Source organism: Falco biarmicus, chromosome Z (assembly GCF_023638135.1).
Source record: "Falco biarmicus isolate bFalBia1 chromosome Z, bFalBia1.pri, whole genome shotgun sequence".
NCBI classification, from domain to species: Eukaryota; Metazoa; Chordata; class Aves; order Falconiformes; family Falconidae; genus Falco; species Falco biarmicus.
The window spans coordinates 47,672,818-47,695,950 of NC_079311.1; the positions used below are offsets into that span (position 1 = coordinate 47,672,818).

At 38.6% G+C, this 23,133-nt stretch overlaps 1 protein-coding gene across 4 annotated transcripts; it reads right to left on the reverse strand.

Annotated features, from left to right (window-relative positions):
* Positions 1-18: 18 nt before the first annotated feature.
* On the reverse strand, positions 19-22,645 carry CARNMT1 (carnosine N-methyltransferase 1). 4 transcript variants are annotated; one of them, XR_008819431.1, is made up of 8 exons: positions 22,239-22,645; positions 19,341-19,536; positions 18,164-18,327; positions 10,567-10,707; positions 5,812-5,990; positions 4,143-4,252; positions 3,156-3,259; positions 19-2,861 (listed from the first exon to the last, which is right to left on the reverse strand). XR_008819431.1 is itself a non-coding variant. In XM_056324567.1 (8 exons), exons 1-8 carry the CDS (start codon positions 22,568-22,570, stop codon positions 2,754-2,756), a joined length of 1,338 nt encoding a protein of 445 aa, XP_056180542.1. In that variant the 5' UTR covers positions 22,571-22,644; the 3' UTR covers positions 19-2,753. The 4 variants fall into 4 exon arrangements, 3 of the variants coding, with proteins under 3 accessions (XP_056180542.1, XP_056180543.1, XP_056180544.1); XM_056324567.1 differs by having other exon boundaries at positions 4,139-4,252; positions 22,239-22,644; XM_056324568.1 differs by lacking the exon at positions 22,239-22,645 and adding an exon at positions 21,932-22,215 and having other exon boundaries at positions 4,139-4,252.
* Positions 22,646-23,133: the final 488 nt, after the last annotated feature.

Sequence of the window (23,133 nt, forward strand, 5' to 3'; positions counted from 1 at the left end):
CACGTGAGAGAGAGTGGCTCGTACTGCAAACTTTAATGACTGCCCAGAAAAGTGAAGCCCATTAGGCACACTGACAGCGACATTAAAATTCTTATTCTTACCTTCTTAACTGGTTTTAGTGTACTACATATAAATAAAAATACAGGACACTTTACATTTGTCAGACTTACTCCGTATAAATAAGCATCACACAGAAGGTCATGGAGCATTTCATGTTACACCTGATAACCACGCACAGTTGAATCATGACCTAAATAAACTCTTGCCTTCAGCTGATTAAGCTATGCAAGCATTGTTTTTCCCCCCCTCACGTATACAACTGAACAGAAGAAAGCGACTGGTGATGAATTTTAACTCAAATAGGACCGCAGGTAAAACACTACTAACTCAAACAGCCTACTCACAAGATTATTCTGCTTCCAAATCTTAATGCAGCTGTTATAATTTACGGAGAGAACACTGGGGGGAAAACAGGCATTTTCTACACTTGCAATAGAAGCGTATCGCTATATACCTGGCACAGGTAAGTGAAAACATTTTCCAAAAGCAATGCAAAAAATGGCACTTCTGATGACATGGGGCAGCAGAGAACAAAAACACCAGAAGAAAGGATACTGGCATTCCACCCAGAAGCAAGAGTTCCATTGCCTGCTTGTGAAAGCCAACACCACCATATTTCAAGTGTAAATACAGACTGGGTAGGAGGCAGAAACAGAGAGCTGACTTAATGGCATTAACTGACACTCATCTAACCTTGTCTTATTTCAATCGAGGAAGCTTGGAAACCAAGCAAAACACTAATCATATTTGATCTAAGGAAAAAAAACAAAAACCAGAATGAAGGCTAAGAATCAGTCCCTCAAAAAAAAAAAAAAAAAAAAAAAAGAGTACAGTAAGGTAATTCAGACAACTAGGTTTTTTTTGTTATATCTAGGTGCGCAAGGGCTTTTATTTTTAGTCTACTTGTTGCAATGGCAGTGTTTCAGCTTTAAACATGTTTCTCTTGGAGCAGGGTAGAACTGCCAAAGTTTACCTCATTTTACAGAGTTAAATCTTAATGGTGCACACTTTTAGGAAGAAGAAGGAGTTCAAGTAAGACCAGTTTAAGCAAAGCTCTAATAGAAAACTTCTGCAGAGCAGAAGCCTTTTTTCTCAATAAGGATTCTAAGCAGAAAAGGGGAATAGTACTGAAACATGCCCCAGGTGCATACCCTTATGCCGTTTTGAAACTATAAAAAAATCCCAGTCTCTGTCTTTTCCCTTCTTGTTCCTAAATTGAAAGTCTGCAACAGCACACATTTCTGGCCTTCATGGAATAAATCCAGACACCACCAACAGATGTATTAAAAGAGATGCAATTAGGACACGACCATGAAAAATGGAACTAGAAATAATGGGAAACAAACCAACTTTATTGTCCAGGGCCATTATGGCCAAATATGAAAAAAAACCTTAATTTCTTGAAATTATGCTTTTATATTTTAAAGAAATTTTTGAGAAGAGATAAAAATGGTACTAAGGTAACCAATATACTATGAAAATAAAATGGCTAATATGATACCTCCTCTCAGCAGTGATTCTTAATGTTTTCTCATGTACACTATCTGTTTATTAAATATTCACCTAAGCCACATCTGGCAGGAAAAAAAACCTAAACACACATTAGGATAAGGAACCAAGAAGTCACTGAATCACAAGGGTAAAGTGCCTGAAGCTACAAGAAAATTGTCTACCAATTGGCCTGCATATGCTGACTCAGGTAGAGATGATTAGGTTACTGCAGATTAAAACATTTAAATGTTTTTTGTATCCCCTTTAGAAACAGATTTTTCTGTATACATTGCATGGATAACTAGCTATGTTAAAAACTTTAAAAAACAGAGAAGACTTCAAGGTATAACAGATTTTCTGTTCATTATACCTAACAAAAAAATACTGCTTTGCTGTTTTGGCTTAAGAAGTAGCTGACTCAAAATCAATGTATTTTAAGATGGCAAACCATCTAATAGATTTCAGTTTCAACACTTAAGAGATTAATCACAATTGGTGTTATTCCTGAACTGAGGTTAAAATACTGCTTCTCTGTCACATGCTGCTTTTTCTTCACTCTGTACTCTGGTTTTACATGGTATTTCAAATCACCTATAGGTTCTGTGTTTTGATTACACTGACTGTACCACTGTTAACAAAGATTAGAATTAGTTTAATAATCTACTTCCCTTCAGTTTCACAGAAAATGCCGTAACAGTTCTGGTGGCTATTTTATCTATCAATAATAATTTTATCACTTTCCAATCATTTCAGCTTCATAAATTTGTTTGTTTAGAAATGCTTCTCTAAATGCGACTCAGCTAGTACAGTAAGCACCTCTATACATTCCCAATATTTGAAAGTAGAAAAAAGAAAGTAATTGAAAAAATCGATGAAAAATGAGGCAGCATATGCAGAGAATTAGCCTAATTATGGCAAACATTAAATTTTAGCCTCAGTAAAACATTTTTTGCTTTTAATGCATTCCAAAGCACAACAGACAGTGTATGTGAACATTTCCTCCATTTTCACAAGTGTATTACAAATATGCACAGCATAGTACACATCTGGATAGCAAGAGATATTAAGAAAATAGACACTATCTAAAACCTATTAGGAATAAGAAGGCACCACTGATTTGAGGTTTTGTCCACACACCACCCAGTCCATTTCATTCTCATTTCTAGGTTTCAAACCAACATTTTTTCTGAATCCTATTCACATCACTTCTGTTCTGGTTTTCTCACCACAAACAACACACATTCATAGTAGTATTTCATCATGGAGAGTTCATTCACAGTGTAAGTTGACAGTACAGATTCTTTCTCCACCTGAAAAAGAAGCAGCAGTTTTCAAAAGACTTTCTCTAAAGAACTACACAAGTTTCTCTTATAAGAGATTGCTATATACTTACTAGATTTCAAGGCCCACCTATATACTTTCCAAAAAAAGAAAAAGAAAGCAAATAATTTGCAACACACTTACAATTAATTCTGCTAGAAGTTACTGCATATATAATATGCATATGCTATTACATTGGACTAAATTTAAGGTAAAGGTTTACTCAAAGCAGTCTGTCTGGTTTATACCAATATTACTTATTGCAAACTACTGCATCTTCTTACCTCTATATGGAATCCATATTGCAGTATAACATTTTTTATATCCTCATAGCTTAGTTCTATAGAAAGTTCATTTCCCAAGTTTTCAAAGTGGTAAAGGAGAGGACCTAGAGAATAAAGATAAACCAGAAATTAATATCAAAAAGACAAAAATGTTTTCTAAAAATCACTGAAAGTGCAAAGAATGCTTATATCCTGACTCACATACTGAAATACAGACTAAAGAACATATTTCTATCACTCGAATATGATTATAACAAATTTCAGAATCAATGCAAAATGAAAACAAATTAGTTCAGCTGCTTATTCAACAATGAAGTCTCATTTCCTACCAGGTTATGTTTTCTGTATCTTAAAATTTCTTCAGTCTATCATCACTGCTGTTTCTACAGAACAGAAGGCTGGAGTCTACTCAGGAACTTTGCTCGGACTCTATCACTGGCCGGGACTGGTGTAGTGACCAACTGATCGGTGACTGAACAGTTTGTACTATACAGAATGTGTAACTCCTGAGTTTTGGCTGTCATTCCTTCACCACGGAAGACTTAAGACTCTCTTCTTCTGAGCCAAGGAATATATAAATCTCATTTCCAAAGCTTCTGCTTAGAAGCACAGTACAAATCAAGACAAGAGATTAAGAAGAAAAAAACCCCAAACAAACAAGTTCTATTTTCTTTGAAAAATAGCAAAAAAAAAAAAGGACATTATATTTGTCAAATAAATTTTTGATGCATGAATACAAAACCTGCCACTAGGAGGACTTACTTCTCTATTTAAAAATCCCACGGTGTTAACTGTAACCAGCAAACATCTGGACATAGTCTGAGCACATCTGACATAACTTCCAAGCTCTAAATGTTTCTAGCTCTACAGTGTTTTCAGCACTGACAGATTCATCTTTGACAACTCTTTTTAAGTACAGATGCCTATAATGGGATCAAACTGTATAGTCAGGGCTAGCAGGAAGAGAGGTTGGTCACACTTGCCTACATTTATCCATATTCCTCCAGGCTTCAGTATTTTCCATATAGTATCAATGTAATCAATAACATTATGTGCTGTATCTATGAAAAAGCAAGTTGCTATGCAGTCCCATGTATCTGCATAAAGAAAGCAAAGTATATAGAAATTAGTTTCAATGTTGCTACTCAAGTAAATTCAGCATTTAACTCCAGTATTTGTTTATATGCTCAGCATTACCTTCCATTAACAACACTTGAAGGCCCTTAACTTCATTGACAAATAAGTAAAATATTTTGGTTTACATTAACAATAGTTAAGTTTGGGTTCATCCGACTTACATATATATGTATGTATGTATACACACATCTACACTCTGAAAAATGACACATATCCATTATTTATGCATTTTATAAAATTCTTCAGACTTAATATAAAATGACATGTTTATATTATACATTGTCAAGAGTAACACATTTTATATAAACGAAGGCCCAGGTGTGCTATTTGCCCTATGAACTTCACCATCACAGCTGTTAAAGGCAACTGCAATACCCAGTGATTTTGGGCCTCTAGTTAACACCTAGAATAAAAGCCTATACACTAAACTATACTTTCAGAAATCACATAGCTTTAAAAAATTTTATTCAGTATCTGAATATTTCTCCAGATGTTTTTTTCTAGTTAGTTTAACAAGCAGGATCTTTCAAAGTCTACCTTTTAAAGCACAAATCTCCCTGTTTTCTCTAAACATGTATCATTGAAATTGCAAAAGTTTTAAGTTTTGTAAATAAATAAAAAACCCCAGACGCTTCAATTTACTGCCAGTATCAGATATTATAATTAAGACAGAAAGCTTCAGAAAATTAAGCAACTATAAGGAAGGCTCCTGCAAGAAAGTATCTGGAAGTCTAGCTGCACAACAAAGTGCAGATCAATAGCTGTATAATCTTGGTGAAAAAAGACAGTGACTTGTAAATAGGCATATAATAGAATATTAGAATATATGTAGTCTGATATTAGAATATTAAGACTACATACAAAAGAATCAACTAAGTGGTACCCTTTCTCAAATCCTAAACATTTTATTGGTAGAGTAGCACTGAACAGGATAGTCTTGTGCAGTTAGTTCAACATTAGGTTAGTCATAGCTGCAATGAGGACAGCACAACTAGCCTGGCATCACAAGAAAAAATAAGGTTATTTGTACTGACAGAAATCTCCATCTTTGACAGTTATCATCCCCATAATGTACCTCTGAAATTTTTACTTCTCATAGTCAAAAAGTATTTTCATTTATCAATTACTACTACTGAAAGTCAGCTTTGCTTTTACAACAGTAAATGAGTTTAAAAAATAATCTCTTTAGTGTAAAAAAAAAAAAAAAAAAAAAGAGAAGTGGCTAGTTACATTGTTCCCATTGTAACATCACTTTTCTAAATCAAGCAAGACCTTCCATAATGCTGTCTTACTCTGAAGAGAGACCACTGCAACAAAGATCTGTCAGGCAAGGAGTTGTTCGTATTTTTTTATAACTAAGAAAAGAAAAGCTGATTTGAAAGAAAATCTTGCTACAGTTAGTACTTTTGCTTAATGCTTGTAGACATAGTTTCCTTCTATTTTTAATAGTTAACTGTCCTATAACAAATATTCTGAAGATACAGTGACATGGATACCCTAGAAGTTTGCATTTACTCACTGCTCTCAGAATATATTTCTTGAAAATCCCCTGCTGTCATAGAGAAGTTTGAACCAGAAGGAAGACTGTGAGGATCAACATCAGGGAAATAAATCGGACGTATCTGATCAGCAGATCTTCTGTTATTGCTAAACTGATGAATCCAGGGATAAAGTTTACATGAATTAATTTCAGAGCATCTGCAAAATACAGAAATCAGCACAACTTAGTTTCAAATAATTGCTTATCTATTATGTAGAAATGTAGGAGTCAAAGACTTTCATCAACATACCTACTGCGTTGGTAACATTCCTGCAAAAGCTACATATTTTCTAAAGGACTTACCTAGTTCATAACACTTCAGACTGCCCATCAATTGATGATCTGATTAAAAAACCAACTTTGACACACACATTATGAAGACAAAATAATTACCTTTAAATTAAAAATCTTGTTTTCCACTGAATAAAATGCACAAGACATCTTTTGTAAGATTACTAGAATTTATGATTTAGTATATTCAGTAAAGCTAAGCCTTTCTGGATCCTATTTTTTTTTCTGTAAAAAAATAAAATTAGTAATACTAGTTCCACTGATTTTATGGGAAACATCTATTCTCATTCTAGATTTTTCTGTTTTTTTCTGAACCATAACTGTAGGGAGCAAACACAATGTAGCAGAACAAACACATTTTTTAGTTGCTAACCAAAAGGATGCTTTTAGATTTCATAGAATAAATAAACCGTTTTGCACTAATGTCACTTTAAGTTCGTAAAATCTGAGTTGTAATTATGCTAAGTAAACATGCCTTCGTAAAATAAAATTTGTGGGTTGACCTGAACAAGTAAGTCAACCCTTATTTTATGAAGTAATAAAATATCACATTGAAGTACAAAAAGCGGCTTTTTCCATAGTCCTGTAAAATCAGTTTGCAATTAAAAAACGAAGCAATTTTCTTTCAATGAAAACAGAGGACACATCTGTGCAACAAAACATGTTATCATGAAACACTTCATAAAATGCAAGCAATCTACCAGGTTACAGAAAGTGCATTCTTTTGGCTGGTGGATAGAAAACATCTGTGGTAATGTCTTTGAAATACTATTTTTTTAATCTTCTTCATGTCATGTTTATATTACATTTTATCAGTAAAAAAGTTAACACAAACAACTTGTATTTGAGCAGCAGTATACTGCAGTCATCAAGTGTCTCCATACAATTTGAATAAATATCAATCAGATATATGCAGTCAAAGCAAAAAGAGGAAAATGATAATCAGGGCTTAAGACAGACATTTCTGGTTTTGTTAAAAAACAAAAAAACCCAACCCAAAACAAAAAAACCCAAATCCAACCACAAGAAAAATAACCCCACCAAAAAACCCCTATGCTGGCCAACGAAAGTTGCGTGGTAACCATTCTAGCATTCCCCTTCTGGTCCCAGTCAATCTGTATTATCCTCAGAACACTTTTCTTTAACAATGAAAACTTCCCATCCCAGTGTATTAGAAAGGAGCTTTCTGGACTGTAAGAGAACACACACCTCCCCATATTATTTTTCCCAGAACAAAGTATATTCATGTAGACTTTTCAACAGTTCCAACAGGAATTCCCAGTATAATACAAAAGACCAATCCCTCTCCATATTCAAGCCTAACAACCTCCCTTTCCAGATTCAGTAATTCAAACTTCAAAACTAAGTACTGCAGTCCTTTACCATTCCATCCTTCCAACAAAATATGTATGTTTTCCATGGAGGCAGGGCAACTGCTGTCAACATTCAGTTGAAAAGTCAGTTCTGGAGGAGAATGGTAGGTCAAATCTTACTTCTGACCCTATTTAAAGATAAAATGCTTAACCGCTGTCATTCAAAAAACCTGTTTTCATTCATTCATGGACGTGCAATGCACAATTAAACATCCTTCCTGAAGTGTCAAGATTTATCTAAAATTACATTATTTTCAGAAAATAAATATTTGTCAGTTTTTAGCACGAATTCTACTGGTATTTATTAAAGCCTTTTTTAAACTAACCCTACCCTGATTTGGGTACAGTGATTTTATATTACCTCAACTAAATTTTCTTAAATATTTGTAGGTGGGACTGCTGCTACTGGAGGGCTGCTGGACTGAGGCCACTGACCCTGTGCTCTGAATATCCAGCTACAGAAAACAGCAAGTCAGCACCCAGCTGCTCCCATTTCCTTCACATAGACACCACCCTCATGTTGTTGCCCCTCCAGTCAGATGTCAAAGGCAAGTAACGTGTCCTGCAGCTCTAGACTGCCTGAAAATTTTGGTATGCTTTCCAGAAGCAGGAAAACAGATCATGCTTTTCACAGATTTTGATCTTCTAAAACATGTAAGAAATGAAGTGTGTCTGTACATGACAAATGATCATCTCTGCCACCTGTCATTATACCCAGAACTCACGTAAACACTAGGAAAATACACCAGCAATAAGAGCCTTACTCATACAAGAAAAAGCAGAATTTCCCATACAGGGACTGCAGCAGCCCTGGAGCCATTGCAGCTTAACTACCTCAGAGTGACTTTGCTTTCAAGTTAGAGCTTCCTCAATGGAACAATGCGCTCTAATAGGAAATAGTGACCACAGTTATGCCTTGACACACTCTGTACATAACATGCTACGCAACTTTATCCACAGTAACAAAAGTTCACAGTTTAAGAGTACTAAGTATTTTTACATGTACAAAGATCAGCAGGCACCACTCTGTATGCCCAAGACTTAAGCCACTGTACCACATCTACTGTACCCAGTGTAGTAGCTTGTCTGACACTCTAGACAGTACTTACTAAAAATAAAACACAGTCAGGGGAAGAATATATCCAAACAGCAAGTACATGTTAGCAAAATTCTCATGCTTTTATCAACAGGAAACAAAAATTTAATTAAGACTGTAGTTCAAAACCATTTTTGCAAAACCCTTCTTTCTTGTCACTTCTTAACTGGTCTCTTCAGCTTATATTGACCATTGCTGTTTCTTCTAGCTCCAGGAAGGCAGACTGTCCGTTTCAGAAAGCTAACTGGGAACAGCCACTTAAGACTAAAACAAAAGACCCCAGAAGTCCCTAAAACCTTCTTAACAGACATTCCAAGCCCACAACTAGGTCCAGCAGAAAAGAATGGTCAGACTTCAACTGAATTGATCGAAATTCAGAGTCAGGTTACCAGTATCCTCTTCCATGCTAACCAGCAAACTTGTAGCTAGTAACTTGCCCAGCAAAGATAATTATAGCAGCTGAGCAACCTCAATTTTGCTGTCTAGAATCTAATACTGCTAGCAAGTCTAATGTATATACACCTCTTTGCTAATTATCTTACATAAACAGCAAACACCACATAAGCATTGGATGCTAAAAATTATTACTGTAAGCTAAGCATGAATCATCAGGGTAATTCCACGTATAGGCCAAAGCTTCATTATTAAAGGAAGACAAAAACAATGTCAGCAGCAGCAGTTAGGGGCGACATTAACTTTCAGATTTGAACCACTATGAAGCTGATCAGTGCTGCCAAAGTTAGGAAATGAATACTTTTATTTTATGCTGCTTCAATTAATTTCAGAAGTTCCAAAGAGGTAAAAGCCAGCAGCAATGTATAGCTAAGTATGAGAAGAATGTGACCTCCTTTCAATAGCTGCAGGGCATTAGATCAGCTCAACTGTAATATGCAATTTCACCACCAAATGAGAGTAATTTAAGAATAATGTAACAAAAAAAATAAACCTCTAGTAAATACCTACTTTCATCAGACTGACCACTACTGATTTAAGCAGACATGCAGCAGCCATAACAAACAGTGTTTTCCCCTTGTTTTTGAACAGTAAACTGTAACAGATTTAAAATCATCACAGTCTGCTGTGGACAATCAGTCTACAAATCAGGCTTCAAGACATCACAATATAGAATACAAGCCAACAGTTTAGCTGTTTTCAGCAAAGGTGTATCATTTTAGACTGAAGAAGAAACTGGCAAATTCTGTCTCTATGAGCTCAATACCAACTTGCCCAAAACCCAAAACACTCCCCCCCAGATCTCTTTCATACTTGCCCACTCTCCTCCTTAAAAGGACAGCTGCATTTGCTGCCTTCTTTCCTTTCTAACAAATTCAGTATGAAACCAGCAACTTCCAGGGCAAGTGACAGAATAACCAAACATAGAAACACTAAGTTAAACCTATGAAGTTAAGTTTACTACATTCAAATTTAGTACCTCAGCATAACTGTAGAACTATGAACTATATTACTTTAGCCGCTTGCTTAAGAAGTGGCGCAGCATGCTTTGGTGGTTGCTTTTCATGTTAAAACACTGCCTAAAATTTTAGTACGGAATGGACCTTTCATTAACAGGTTTCCTCTGTCACTAAGCGCCACGTATCATGCACATGTTAACTACTCTGTATTTGACACCAGTGAGATAGGTGTGTGTTTTACAGAAACAGATGTGAAATAAATCGTAAAACCTATTCAAGATTATATAGAGAATCTGTGGTACCACCTAGAGATTGTAAGTCTCCTAACTTGAAAATCTTGCTTCTTGCTATACTTTTAAAATGACTCAGATACAACACTTTCCTCCCCCATTTATCCCACTGATTACTTTTTTTCATTAAAACATTCTAAGAAGTGGTTATGTGTGTCCTGTGTTAGGACCTACAAATCCATGCTTGGATTTGTTTCATTTATTCACGTTTTTCTCATTAATAATTTTGCATTCCTAGGTTTCAATCACGAAGTAAAATATAAGCTATATACCTGTTGAGTACAAAGTTAGAAGAAAAGAGCATAAAGAGGCTCCATTCATTTCCTTGGCAAGCATAACCGAGCATAGCTATTTCCCACGCCAATCTACCTAGCCCAGCACCGGGCACCAGGATATTAACTTTGGAGAAATCCCTGCAACAGAACAAAAATAACAGTTAAGTCTTTATCTGCCTACTTACAGAGGTCCAGTCAAACATTCCACCCTGCCCCCCACCCCATACTTAGATAATATAATGTATTTTCTGTATGACTTTACTTTTCAAATGCAAATTGAGCCAGTTCTGATCATATTGGTTAACTGTAGAGTCAAAATAACTCACAGAAATTACTCAAAAGAACACATACAACCCTCATACAGAATACAATTACAAAGTAATTTTTTTCCTGTGAGTCATCAAGCTAAAAATCTCTTTAAGTGAATTGAAGAAAGAACATTATGTTAGTTGTGTATTTTTCTATAAAGCACGCTGATAAATATTCTAGAAATCGCCTTCATCGTATCACATGAAAAATAAACAAGTATTTTGACATCAGAAACAAAACAAGCAAAACTTCCATAAGCTGATGAGCAATTCAGACTGTAAAAACCTTGAAGTAGTTACCTTCTCAGTAACTGTGGGTGTTGTATATATGCTCTTCACGTATTTCACTGAAGCACATAAGTGACATGATTTCCTAAGTCAAAATACATTGCAACTCTCTACCCCTTCGTTTCCCTAACTAGGCATCAAGGTGAAGACAACCAGAAGTCGTCCAGCAGTGTGTGTTCACCAAGATACCTGGAAAAACCTCTATGACCTTCCAAGTTCAACAACTAATAAACAGAAGAACTAAGAATCTCAGAATTTTCTCCTTTCAGGCAAAAAAGGCAACATATACATTTTTTAACCATTAGACTTCTATCACAAGGCAATCAAACTTTCCCTCATAAAACAAAAAACCACTCCCATGCCTAACTGAAAAGATGTTTAATCCAAAAAGTAATTTTTCAGTTTCCAGTCACGAATAAGACTCTTCATATACCAAAAAAAACCAACCGTGAACACTCAGACCACCCTCCCCTCTGCATGTCACCCTCAAAGACAAAACATACGTGTATCAATTTATATGCAACTAAGTGAAGGAAGCCGCAATCAGCACTTCCAAACACATGATGAAAGCAAGCAAAATACAAAGCCTTTGACTGCATAAAAATTGACGATGCCAAAAAGGGTTCAAAGGAGTTGGCATGCTGCATACATATGGAGTGAAGGTGTTAGGTAAATTCTGAAAAGTAGTAAATTTCTGAAGACTATTACTCATAAAGCATTATTCTTTTCTAAATGCTGCACAAACCAACAAAGCACTGCCTCTTGGTTTGTGGCTTACTCATCTAATCTGTCAAGCCTCCCCAATGGAAAAATCAAAGTTCTTCTCATTCCTGACTTTCATTTGCATTTCTTCATACTTTCAGATTCTTCTTTGTACTTTCAGATTCTTTGTTTTCTGATTAAGAAGCAAGAAATCAAGACTTCGCTATTACTTCAGGGCACTCCTGTGAAGCAACAGCTCTCCTTGCCTCTCTTCTTAAAGGAAAGCCAGAAGAAAGCCAACAGGAAGTCCTACTGAAAAAAGGAAGATTAAATCAGGGGAAAACTACTTTTTCAAGGTGAAACTTCTAAAAGCAGAGGACCCAGGAGGAGGAAGAAGAAAATCCACTGTCTGCAAAAAGCTAGAAAAACCTTAATCTTACAGCTTCTTCTATCTGTAGTGGTACACTGTTGTTCCAAATGTATTTCTAACTTAATCTGTTCCTTCATTTGCTTATGAAATGCTGAGACTAGTTCCACCTAGTTTTTGCACTCTCATGCAGACACTTGTAAATGAGCGGGTTGAAAAGGTTTATGCCACTTCCAAGATTATCATCCATTGACTAGAAAAGACTAGTAACTAAATTATAATAACAGCCTAATAACTAAACCTAGTAACTAACAGCTATGTAGGTGTAATCACATTTCAAAATCTACACCTTTGCTGATTCTAAAACAAGATAAAGCCTCTAACAGTCAAGTGCGTTGATAAATTGCTTCCAATTGTCCTGTACTTCACAATATAAAGCTTTTGTATCTCTGAAGTAATTCTCCCAATTCTTAGAAAATAGTTGATTTTAACTGCACTTCCCTTTGCACCTTTATTAAGGGACTGAAGTCTGTCTGGAAATTAATTAGCTATTTAATTTCAATCTACATTCTTCATATCAGTTGCTAGGCACTGGTGCTGGCCTAGTGAAATTAAACTTTATTTCAGCATACAGAGCACAGCTAACAAAACACAATATAATCAAATCTGAGTCCACTAACATTGATACTAGCCTTCCAAAAGGGTTCAAAAGCATTTTTTCATTCTGTAATCACAGAAATCAGGTATGTGGCAAACTTGCCACAAAAATAGTGACTGTTGCATGTCCTGCTATCAAAAAACAAACAAACAAACAAAAAGCACAAACATGTTTTGCTTTTCAAGACTTAAAAAAGGGTCAAAACCAGTGGCAGTTGGATGCACTGTATTTGCTGTATTTGCTGATTTTTGAATCATTAAAACAGCTTAAAATGTTTAATTGCAAAGAAACTGCTTTTTTAATGGCTACAGACAAGGTCATTCACAAGGCTAGCAAGATCTGCTCTCCTTTCCTGGATAGGTAACTGCAGCAGTTAGCAAAGACAATAAAAAGAAAATCCAAAATTGTGGTAACTGAAAATAACCCAAGGTTATCCACGGTGAAACTAAAGCCTTTAACTAGCCAGCAGCAGCAAGATTTCTATGACACAGATGGAGCACTGGTTAGGAACATAAATGGGTATCTAACAAGTACTCATTAAAAACCTGTGGGGTACTAGGGTAGAAACACTGGCCTATTAACCTGACAACTGTTGAGAGAGGAAGCTGGCCGAAGAGCAGGGAAGAGGGCTGCATGGTGCTGTTTGGCTCAGCTATTGAAATTGCAGCACATCTTTTAAAAAGATAGTGGAGAAATACCAGAAACAACTAAAATCTGTCATGTCATTATCGTACAGCATTTTGCATGTAGTATATTTTCAGCTTTTAGACGTTTAAGACCATTAATGAAGATCTGAACTTGGTGTCCTTTTTTTAAGGGAAAAATTATACATGATAAAAAGAGGCTTCTTATTTCAAGCCTATTGGGCTTTAACAAAAAAATGATGGTGCTGAAGGGATAAACTGAAGTTCAGCAAAAAAAAAAAATCAGTGTGTGTGATCAAACACAAACCTTAATTTTCATAAACACCACAATTCAATGTTATCTAATTATTAGAAGTGATAAGAAATGCACATACAGCCCATACACAGATTAGTGGAAACATCAGGATAGAAACACACTGTGGGACTCCTTTCCTGAGGTCTTATCTCTGTAATGTTTGTAAATTCAGATAGTTAACAGATCCCATTCTCAATATAATATTTTTCATTATTTTACTGTAATCATATTTTCAGGGCTTTTTCTTCTTTAAAAAAACCTACTTTTGAATAAAATAATGAAGGTAGCTTAAAAGCAGAATCATTTGAAGAGCAATTCTTCTACAAACTTAGCAGCTGAGGTTTACATATTTCCATGTAAAGACCTGCAAAGCTGTAAGTGGACTGCAGTAACACTGAAGATACAGTCTGCCCTTAAATCTGATGTTTAAAGCAAAGTTTAGGATAATTTTTGACAAGATTAGAAACCCTGCAAGGTCAGATTCATTTAACACAACGTTAAATAAAATTCATGTAAAGCAGAAATTTTACTGTCACTATAAATGACTAAACACTTGCAAGAAATATAGCTAAGCTCAGGCTTAGGACTAATAAGCTGGTTTTCAAATAAAAAGGGAACTAAGCACTAATGATTTCTTTTGGGCCGTCCCGCCAGCATCTTGGAAAACTTTGGAGAAAACACCTAAGTTTACTGTTCTTGGCCATGGAATGAGAAGTAATTAAAGGGGTAACTATTTCTTTGGTTCCTTTTGATGATGATCTTGACATCCTTTTATGTAAGTATGAAGGGTAACAGTAGAAGTGAAAGAAAAACAAGACAAAAAAAAAAAGATTTGGAAAAAAAAAAGAACTGGCATGTTTATTTAGATTTTCAACTTGATGCTTCCCCACAAAAATACTTTAACAATCACATTTCATCAAGAAATAAAAATGTATCTGTTTTACCATTTGCTCATACAGAAAGCAGTGATCCTGATTCATTCAGATCCAAGAAATCTGAACGGCTTCATCAAAAGGTAGACAGTATTATAGGGATCCTGTGAGCTGAAACACAGTAAAATTCCAGCTTTAATGTAGGAAACCTATCAGCTCTTCAGGAAGACCTTAACTCATGGGACTTCACTTAGAACTGCTTTGTTGATCCTACTAAGGTTAAGGTGCTAAGCAGAAAGGAGTTATTTCTGAAGAGGAATGGAAAGCAGAAACAGCTATTGCCATTTTATGTTATTTTTAGATGAGTCTTGTCAGACTGTTCTAATTTAATGCTGCTTTCAACGATTGCTTGGCTGTCTTCTTCTTCCCAGAAAAGCAAGCAGAGAGCACTTATTTTCCTGTTCTTTGCATACCAACTGAATCAATATAGGCCCATCTTGCAAAGAGCAACAAAACATGTGCATGCATGGAGTGAAACGTAATTAAGTATTTTCAAAAATTTAAACTCATTTTTCACAATAGCAGTGCAGAGAAGTAACGTTAACTAGAAAATAAATGTACAATTCCATTGAAGCCATTAAAAAGTAAAAGGTTACTCGTACTGACAGTTTCAAATTTAGAATATTTACTTCTCCATTTTTTTAAATGCAAGATACATCTGGACAAAGATGTTTTCATCACCCACTGCCACCATTATACACATCTCTAGCACTTTCGCTTCATCATCTCAGGATACTTCAGCACCCTGTGCTACAAAAGGGAACTCTAAAAAAATGCAAAGCTGTACTCGGAGGTTCCATCTACAGACTGTCTACCTGCATTAACCCCCACAGCCAGTCTTCTCCAGAAGAAACTGACTTTGTACTCACTATACACAACAGTGAGAACAACTACACTAAGTCAACTCAGGCCCTGCCCAACCCTTCAGACTAAAACAAAGCTCCCCTCCAAAACTGTAAAAAAAGAAACAAACTGACCAACCAGCCCTGCCAGGGAAGTTGCTTCTCACACAAGGGTGAGGTGGCTGCCAGTTAAGCCTGACAGCACTCAAACAGAACAGGCCCTCCTGAACAGCTGTGCTTCTTGCCTCAAAGAGGTTAAGTACACCTAAGCAGGAGAGCGAGCATCTGGTGACTAGGAAAAAGAGCAAGCCGAGGACAGTACATAGCAAAATGTGAACGGAGAACCTAAGTGCTGGACAACTCCATAATGATCATGAATATTAAAAATTTAAATAGGTATAATACACATTTTATAAATAAAAAAATGTTTCCATTGACAAACTCAGACTTGCAGTAGAGATTTTAGAGATTTTTGATCTATCCAGTGATGTTCTGAGACTTCAGTAGAGACAAAATAGCCTAACTGGTATTTCAGAGCCATCACAACAGGGACAGAAGCGCTGTCACACGAGTTCTGTTTGACAACAAAAAGAATTACCAGTAAAGAAGCAGAAAGCCATCAACTGCAGATTCACCCAATCTGTTATCCTGTGTTGCTTCCTAATACCAACTGGAGGTTTTGAAATTGGTGTGAAATTGATGATGTCATGGTTTAACTCTAGCCAGGAAGGAAGTACCACAGAGCTGTCTGCTCACTCCGCCCCCGCCCCCCCCCCAACCAGGAATGGGGTAGAGAATCAGAAAAAGGTAAAACCTGAGCTTTGAGACAGGAACAATTTAATAATTGAACTAAAATAACATCTACTGTAGAGAAAGGGAGAGGAGTAAAAGCCAAAAGGAAGGGGAAAAAAGCAAGTGGTGCACAATACAGTTGTTTACCTCCTGCTGACCAATCCCCAGCAGCGATCAGCAGGCCCGGCCCAACTCCCCCCAGTTTATATACTCAGAACGACATTTTATGGCATGGAATATCCCTTTGGCTAGTTTGGGTCACCTGTGCTGGCTGTGTCCCCTCCCAGTTTCTTGGGGCCCTTCCAGACTTCTTGCTGGCAGGGCCTAAGAACTGAGAAGTGCTTCATATAAACATCACCCAGCAACAACTACAAGCATCATTGTGCTACCAACATTGCTCCCACACCAGTAACAGCACTGCACCAGCTACTAAGAAGAAAATTAACTATCCCAGCTAAAACCAGGGCAGATGATAAATATAAGTCCAGACTTTACAACTTCAGTCACATTATCTCTTAAGATCCAAGATGTTACCTTTCCCATAACGAAAATGCTTTAAAAGCTTAAGAAATGGAGAAAAAGGTGCACTGCTACCTTGAAGACAAGAATTGCTGCTTTCAACACTATTTTTCCTACAGATCTGCGCATCAGAGGTGCATCAGGTAACCTGTAGTATTCAGTTCATTTTTCTCATGTGGGGCACAACTAACACTAAAAACACTGCAGAAAGCTCACCTTCAGATAAAGCATTTTTAGTGGTGCATTTGCCTTGAGATAAGCTAGCTCAAGGCAAAAGAAATCAAACAACCATGTCCATCCCGTATTCTGCCACCACTAACAATCTTTACTAATGAAAATTAAAAGACGGATAGTAGAAGGTATTTTCAAATTGGTACAAGTGCATTGTTAGCAATTACTAAGAAAGAAGAAAACCCACAGTAACACCCAGCTATATAAAATCTTGAGTTCTGACCTGTTACATTTATGAGTACAAAGTTCACTGATTTTCCCACTGAAACAGTGTTAAATTTAAACGGAAATGTACTTTATGATGACCAGGCTGACTATATGCCAAACCATTAAACACAGAATTCTTACAGCAGTATTATCTTCTGAGATTCCACCAGTACACTTCAAGTTACCTAAAAAAACCCTGCACCAATGACTATTGTGGTGGTGTCAACAAGCCAATGCAGTTACAAAGCTACCCTCACACATACAGCAAAGCCTTTTTAAGACTTGCTTTGTAACACCTGTCTGAAAGCAAGGCTAGAATGAACAATTTGCAGGGTAAATCCTTAGTGCAACAGAACTGCGCTACAGGTTAAGTCTTCTTCCCTCCTTCCACCATGAAGGGCAATACTCCCTGCTGTCACAAGGGTTCTTCCATTTATCTGCAGCACACACTCTCTGAGAATCCACTAACCTGCAAACTTTACCTCACTAAGCACAACTGAGCTAACTTCACAACCTCCTGAGGTCTCTTACTTGAAGAGTTAATCAATACCCCATCACATCAAGCTGCAGGAAAAAAAAATAAATTCTGGTTTACCTGGTATTCCTTTTGTGAAGTTTATGATTATGCTCTTTTCCAACATGTTGCATTAGAAACAAAAACTTTCTTGATTAAAAAATAAATTTCCACTGCCTTCGCAGTAATTTCTATATTTTTTAAATCCAAGCTTTTCATTACTCCATAAAAAAAATCTGTTAAGATTGTGCAACAGGGTATGCCCACATAAAAATAAGTCTTAAAACACTATTACCATCTCTCTTTTGGAAAGTTCTTTACAATTTCGCTAATGATTGGCTGGTAGCAGGAATCTCTCTCAGGCTTTCCCTCTTCACTCCAGTCTCTCACAAATTGTTTCAAAGTGGATTTTAATTTATCCATGTCAAATGTTGAGGCTGGTGTAATCTTCCATCTTCCCTGATTAAAGTGGAGGGGGAGGGGGGGAAAAAAGTTAGTGTAAAATGTACCAAGTACCTTTAGACTTTTTTGGGGAAAAAAAGTAAATTATAACAAGACAAAAACCATGCTGTATGAGCTGCTGGGAGTTATAGGTGACAAAGTACTTGCCTTTCATTCCTGGGACCAGGGCTCAAATCCAACCTAGAATCCTAAACAAGTTGAGTTTGCTGGTCTCAGTTTGACACCCAAGAGACCAGGTTTCACAACAAAAAAACAATACACAGTATGCCATAGCAGAGCACAATTTGTAGTCCCTGTTCAGGAAAGGACCAGGGCTTAACTAGTGCAGAGGCCGCACTGCTTATCCTGAGAAGAGGATCCCTTTAGGAACTGATGAGGCAACATGAGAAAGCTCATATTAGAGCTGCCTATTACTGTACCTTATCTGCAGATACCAAAAATCTACTTCAGTTTTCATCTCTGCCAGTCTTTAACGTCTGGGTGCAATTTTATTTTTGACAGAGATGCCACACTGAAAAAGCTGGTAAGCAGTGAAAAAGGCTTTACAGATGAGAACATTAAAAATATTTGGCCCATCTAAAATTGTAACTTATTTGGAATGCCGTAACAAATAATAACTTGCAGTATAACAGACAATACCATTGATGCTCTACATAGTGAAATGAAAGAAATAACTTCAAAATGTAACCAGGGTAGAGCTGTAACTCTTGCAGTGAGAAAACTGTGGTTGTGTGGTTCGGGTTTTTTTTACAGTAAGTGATTATTGTTATTTGCCAGATTCACAATTGTTTCATAACTACCTACAAGGACTAACAACCACTTTTATTAAACATCAGCTAGACAAGATGTGAAAGACAAGAATGAGAAAATGTAAGCAAACAGGAAAAAAGGAGAAAAAGAAGGTAAAAGGAAAGAAAGCTGGAAGCCTAAAGATGTGAAAAACAAATATAGAAAATTCCAAAGTGTACAGAATATAATTTTGGAGTATGAAAAAGTCCATTTTAACATACGTGTTCTCCATATTCTTTATTTTCAAACATATTAACGCAGTCATTCACAATGGTCTGCAGTATCTCTTGATTATGATCAATGCACTTTCGAATCTTGGCAAGGTGAGGAAGGAATTGAGGAAGAAGACTCTGTTGGTTAGCTGGGAGAGATTTAAATTGCCTCTCTGTTCTGTTCACTCGTTCATGCATATTCGTTCTAAAAAGCAAAAAGTTTAAGGTCTTTAGACATTCAGAAACAATACACATATTAAGTAATTCACTCTAAGCTGTTTTAATTATAATTACTAATTTCTTTAGGCACAGAACATAATCAGACTCTAATACCTTACTAGAGAACATGTTTACAAGAAATTTTTAGGCAAAAATGTTTGGTTTTAGCTCTAGTTCTACATTACCAGTCTTTTTAACAAGTTGCAGTTTAAGAGGATCATTGTTTTCTTCTGGCAGTTTCATCATCAGCCACTTATTTCCAGCACAGGTGATCAGTACCTTAATACACTGAGCTACAAAATTTAAGGAATAACCAGCCCCCAAATCTATCAAAACCATCCAGATTGCTTTACAAATCCAATTTAAATTGAATAAATAGCTGAACGCTGTGGTAACTTTTAGCTACAGAAATAACGAGATGTGGAGTGGGAACAGTGATCCTTAAAATCAATTGCTTCTGAAAGAACTATAAAAGTCACAGGTGGACCATACCAGCATTCTGGCAGCCACAATTAAGATACTAAGCTACCTTCTTTTAACAGCATATCCCCTCAAGTACAAGTAATGTGAATTTGACCATGGAACTCATCCAAGCTAAAAATAACTCCTCCACTTCCCCAAAATAAGTGGGCCATAAAAAAGGTGAATCTACTGCCAAGAAAAAGTACTGGTTTTTTTTTTTTTTCTTTCCTCTTCCTTCTCCTCAACCAGAACAATTCTACCCTCCACTGTGTTCTAGGACTACCCAGGCCTACCACAAAGCTCGTTTAACTTGCTAACCCTGAAGAGACCTGTATAGATTTTTTGATAGATTTGATTTCTCTCAGTAAACTGAGCCAAGCTGGCTGTGTACACTCATAAGGACTCTAGACACAGGCATGTCATAAAGCCAGGACAATGGATTCTGCCCCTTCTGGTAGCCACAAATCATTTTATCAAATCAAGTCATACTGAAGTTTCTCAAACTCTTGTGTCAGCGTACAGCAGCACAGAGTTGAAAAGCAGTCATCAGAAAAAGTAAGGAGCACTTTCTGCAATTCTAGTTGCAACTTCAGTCTGCAGATTTGACCAGTTAATACCTCCAAGGTTACCCGTCTGCTAATGAGAAAGGTATATTCATTGCAATAGCTACACTGGTTTAAAATGGCATTTAAGAATAAAGGATAGATAAAGAATGGTAAGAAAAATAAACTGATCATCTACGTAAAGCCCATCAGCTTAGCTTATTATCATCTTAAGTGTTGTCAGAAAAATGTCTTTGAACTATATAATCCTAAACCCCTTCATGTTGAATTGCAACCTTCAAGTACAATGAATAATTCACTAAAATCGGAACAACTACACACAAAGAACGAAATAATGTCGCCTGAATAGAACTTTAAGCTGGATTCATCTGAAAAGTGTGTTATTGCCTTAATCCTACAGATGTCTCCAATTAATTTATTAACTACCAAGATACATAATTTCACTTAAATCCAGAATTACTTCTTTGAGGCTGAGGTAATTTGGTTCAATTTCTGCACTGGAAATTTGAGTCATATCCTTTTCTTACGTGTTTACCGAAACTGAAATATTCAAAAGCAATGCAGAGTCACAGCTGAGCATGAGGTTGAGAAGGATGTTCCCAGCTTCCAAGTCCCTGAGGGTACAACTGCCTCACTGACAGAAGTAAATCACAGTTGGCTGTTGCAGTAATAGTAATAACTAGCATAAAACCTTTGGTATGGCCAAACCGAATTAGAGAATCAGTTTGGAGATGTCGTTTTAGACCAACCTCCCATCCAAATACTAGTCCTGGGAAACAAAAAATACCCAAGATGTAAAAGCAGTGAAGTGATACCATCCACTCCTTTCAAGAACCTCGCTGTCATGTAAAAACTATGCTTGTATTACATTGACAAAAAGGGTCCAGCACGTAATAATGATGAACATGATAAGCTGTGTAGCTACATCCCAAACTTACTTCCAAAATCAAAAGCAACAGAAGAGCTTAGCAAAACACCACGGAGGACGGCTTTTTCAGTTAGGCCGCCTACCGCAATTTGAATTAACTTCTGCTTCCTTTTCCATTCAACAGGTTCAGATATAAATTCGGGTGCCCCCCACCCATTATCTCATTCCTATGGGACCATCAATCCCTTATGTGATTGAACAAATGTCTAGAAATCATTAAGTTCTAAAACACATGGCATCCATCAAGCCCTGCCAACAGGTCTTATGTCCTGTACAAACCAGCACGTCTTTCAAAAGTTTCCCCAGTAATCGAAGCACCGTTTGTATCTGCCAGCAGTAGCTACCGCCGTTCTGAGAACTCTACATCGTCTTGAAGCATTGTATCTCATAAAAAGAGGCCTTTCACACCCTTTTCAGGTGCAACATACTTTGAGATGATTCGGGTTTTTTTGTCTTTCACGCCTCCTAGCTGACACAGACGCCGAGGCGACTGTGCTGTGCCGGCCAAGGGGCGCGGAGGCCCCTTTCCGACTCAGGCCGCCGCACGCCGCCCCGGGCACAGGGCTCCCCGCGGCCCGCAGACCGGGGGAGGCGGCCACGTGACCCGCGCGGCACAGCGGGGAGGCGGGCGGAGCCCGGGGCCGCCCGGCAGAGACAGCCCGGCGAGGGGAGGACGCGCCGGGAGGGCGGGGCCCCCGCAGCGCCCCGCACACGGGGCACCAGCGTCCCGGTTACCCGTAGTATCGGAAGGCGTTGATGATCCTCCGGAAATGCTCCCGCTCCATCCGCTCCTCCTCCTCCGCCCCGGCAGCGGACGCCGACGCCGCTAGCGCCCTGGGCTCGTGCGGCTGGCGCCTGTGGCACTCGTCGCCTAGCGAGGCCGCCCGCTCCGCCCCGGGCCGGCCGCCCCCGCCGCCCGCGGCCTCTGCCTGCTCCTGCTCCGGCTCCAGCTCCCCCTCGTGGCCCTGCCGCAGCCCCCTGCGCATCGCCTTGGCTGGCGGGTCCCTCTCGCTCGGCGGTCGCAGCGGCGGCTGCGCTTTGCGGGACACGGCGCACGTGGCCGACATCGCCGCAACGACCGCCGCCAACGGTCCCGCTCGGCGCGCACGCGCCCTCACCCACTTCCGGCGGGGGGTGGGGGGCGAAGGGCGGTGTTCCGGAGTGCGCCAGCCTTCGCGGGCAGGCGCGTGCACTATCGCGAGAAGATGGGGGGCAGCAGGCGCAGGCGCGCTCCCGCGGGCCGCTCGCGGGGGCGGGGCCGTGGCGGTTGGGCGCAGCCCCTCCCCCAGGGCGGTGCCTCGGGGCAGCCCTGGCGCCCCGCCCCCTGCGTGCGCTGGCCGTCACCGGGCGGGAAGCAAAGCCCTTCGCCGCCCTCGCGACGTGGCGCGCTGGGGCGGCCGCTGCGTGCCTGGGCGCTGCAGCCCCGGGGGGGCGGGCAGCCCGCGGCTTGCGCTCGGCGGGGCGCACCCAGCGCCGGCGGCCCCAGGCGCACCGCGGGAGCCCCGCCGTACCTCGGCGCCGGGCGAGAGCCTGATGGTGCTTCTGGAAACAACCACGAGGACCAGCTGCGGGGATAGCAAGGGCGGGGTGTCAGGCAACGCGTGAGTGTCTAGGGCCGAGATTCTGTGCG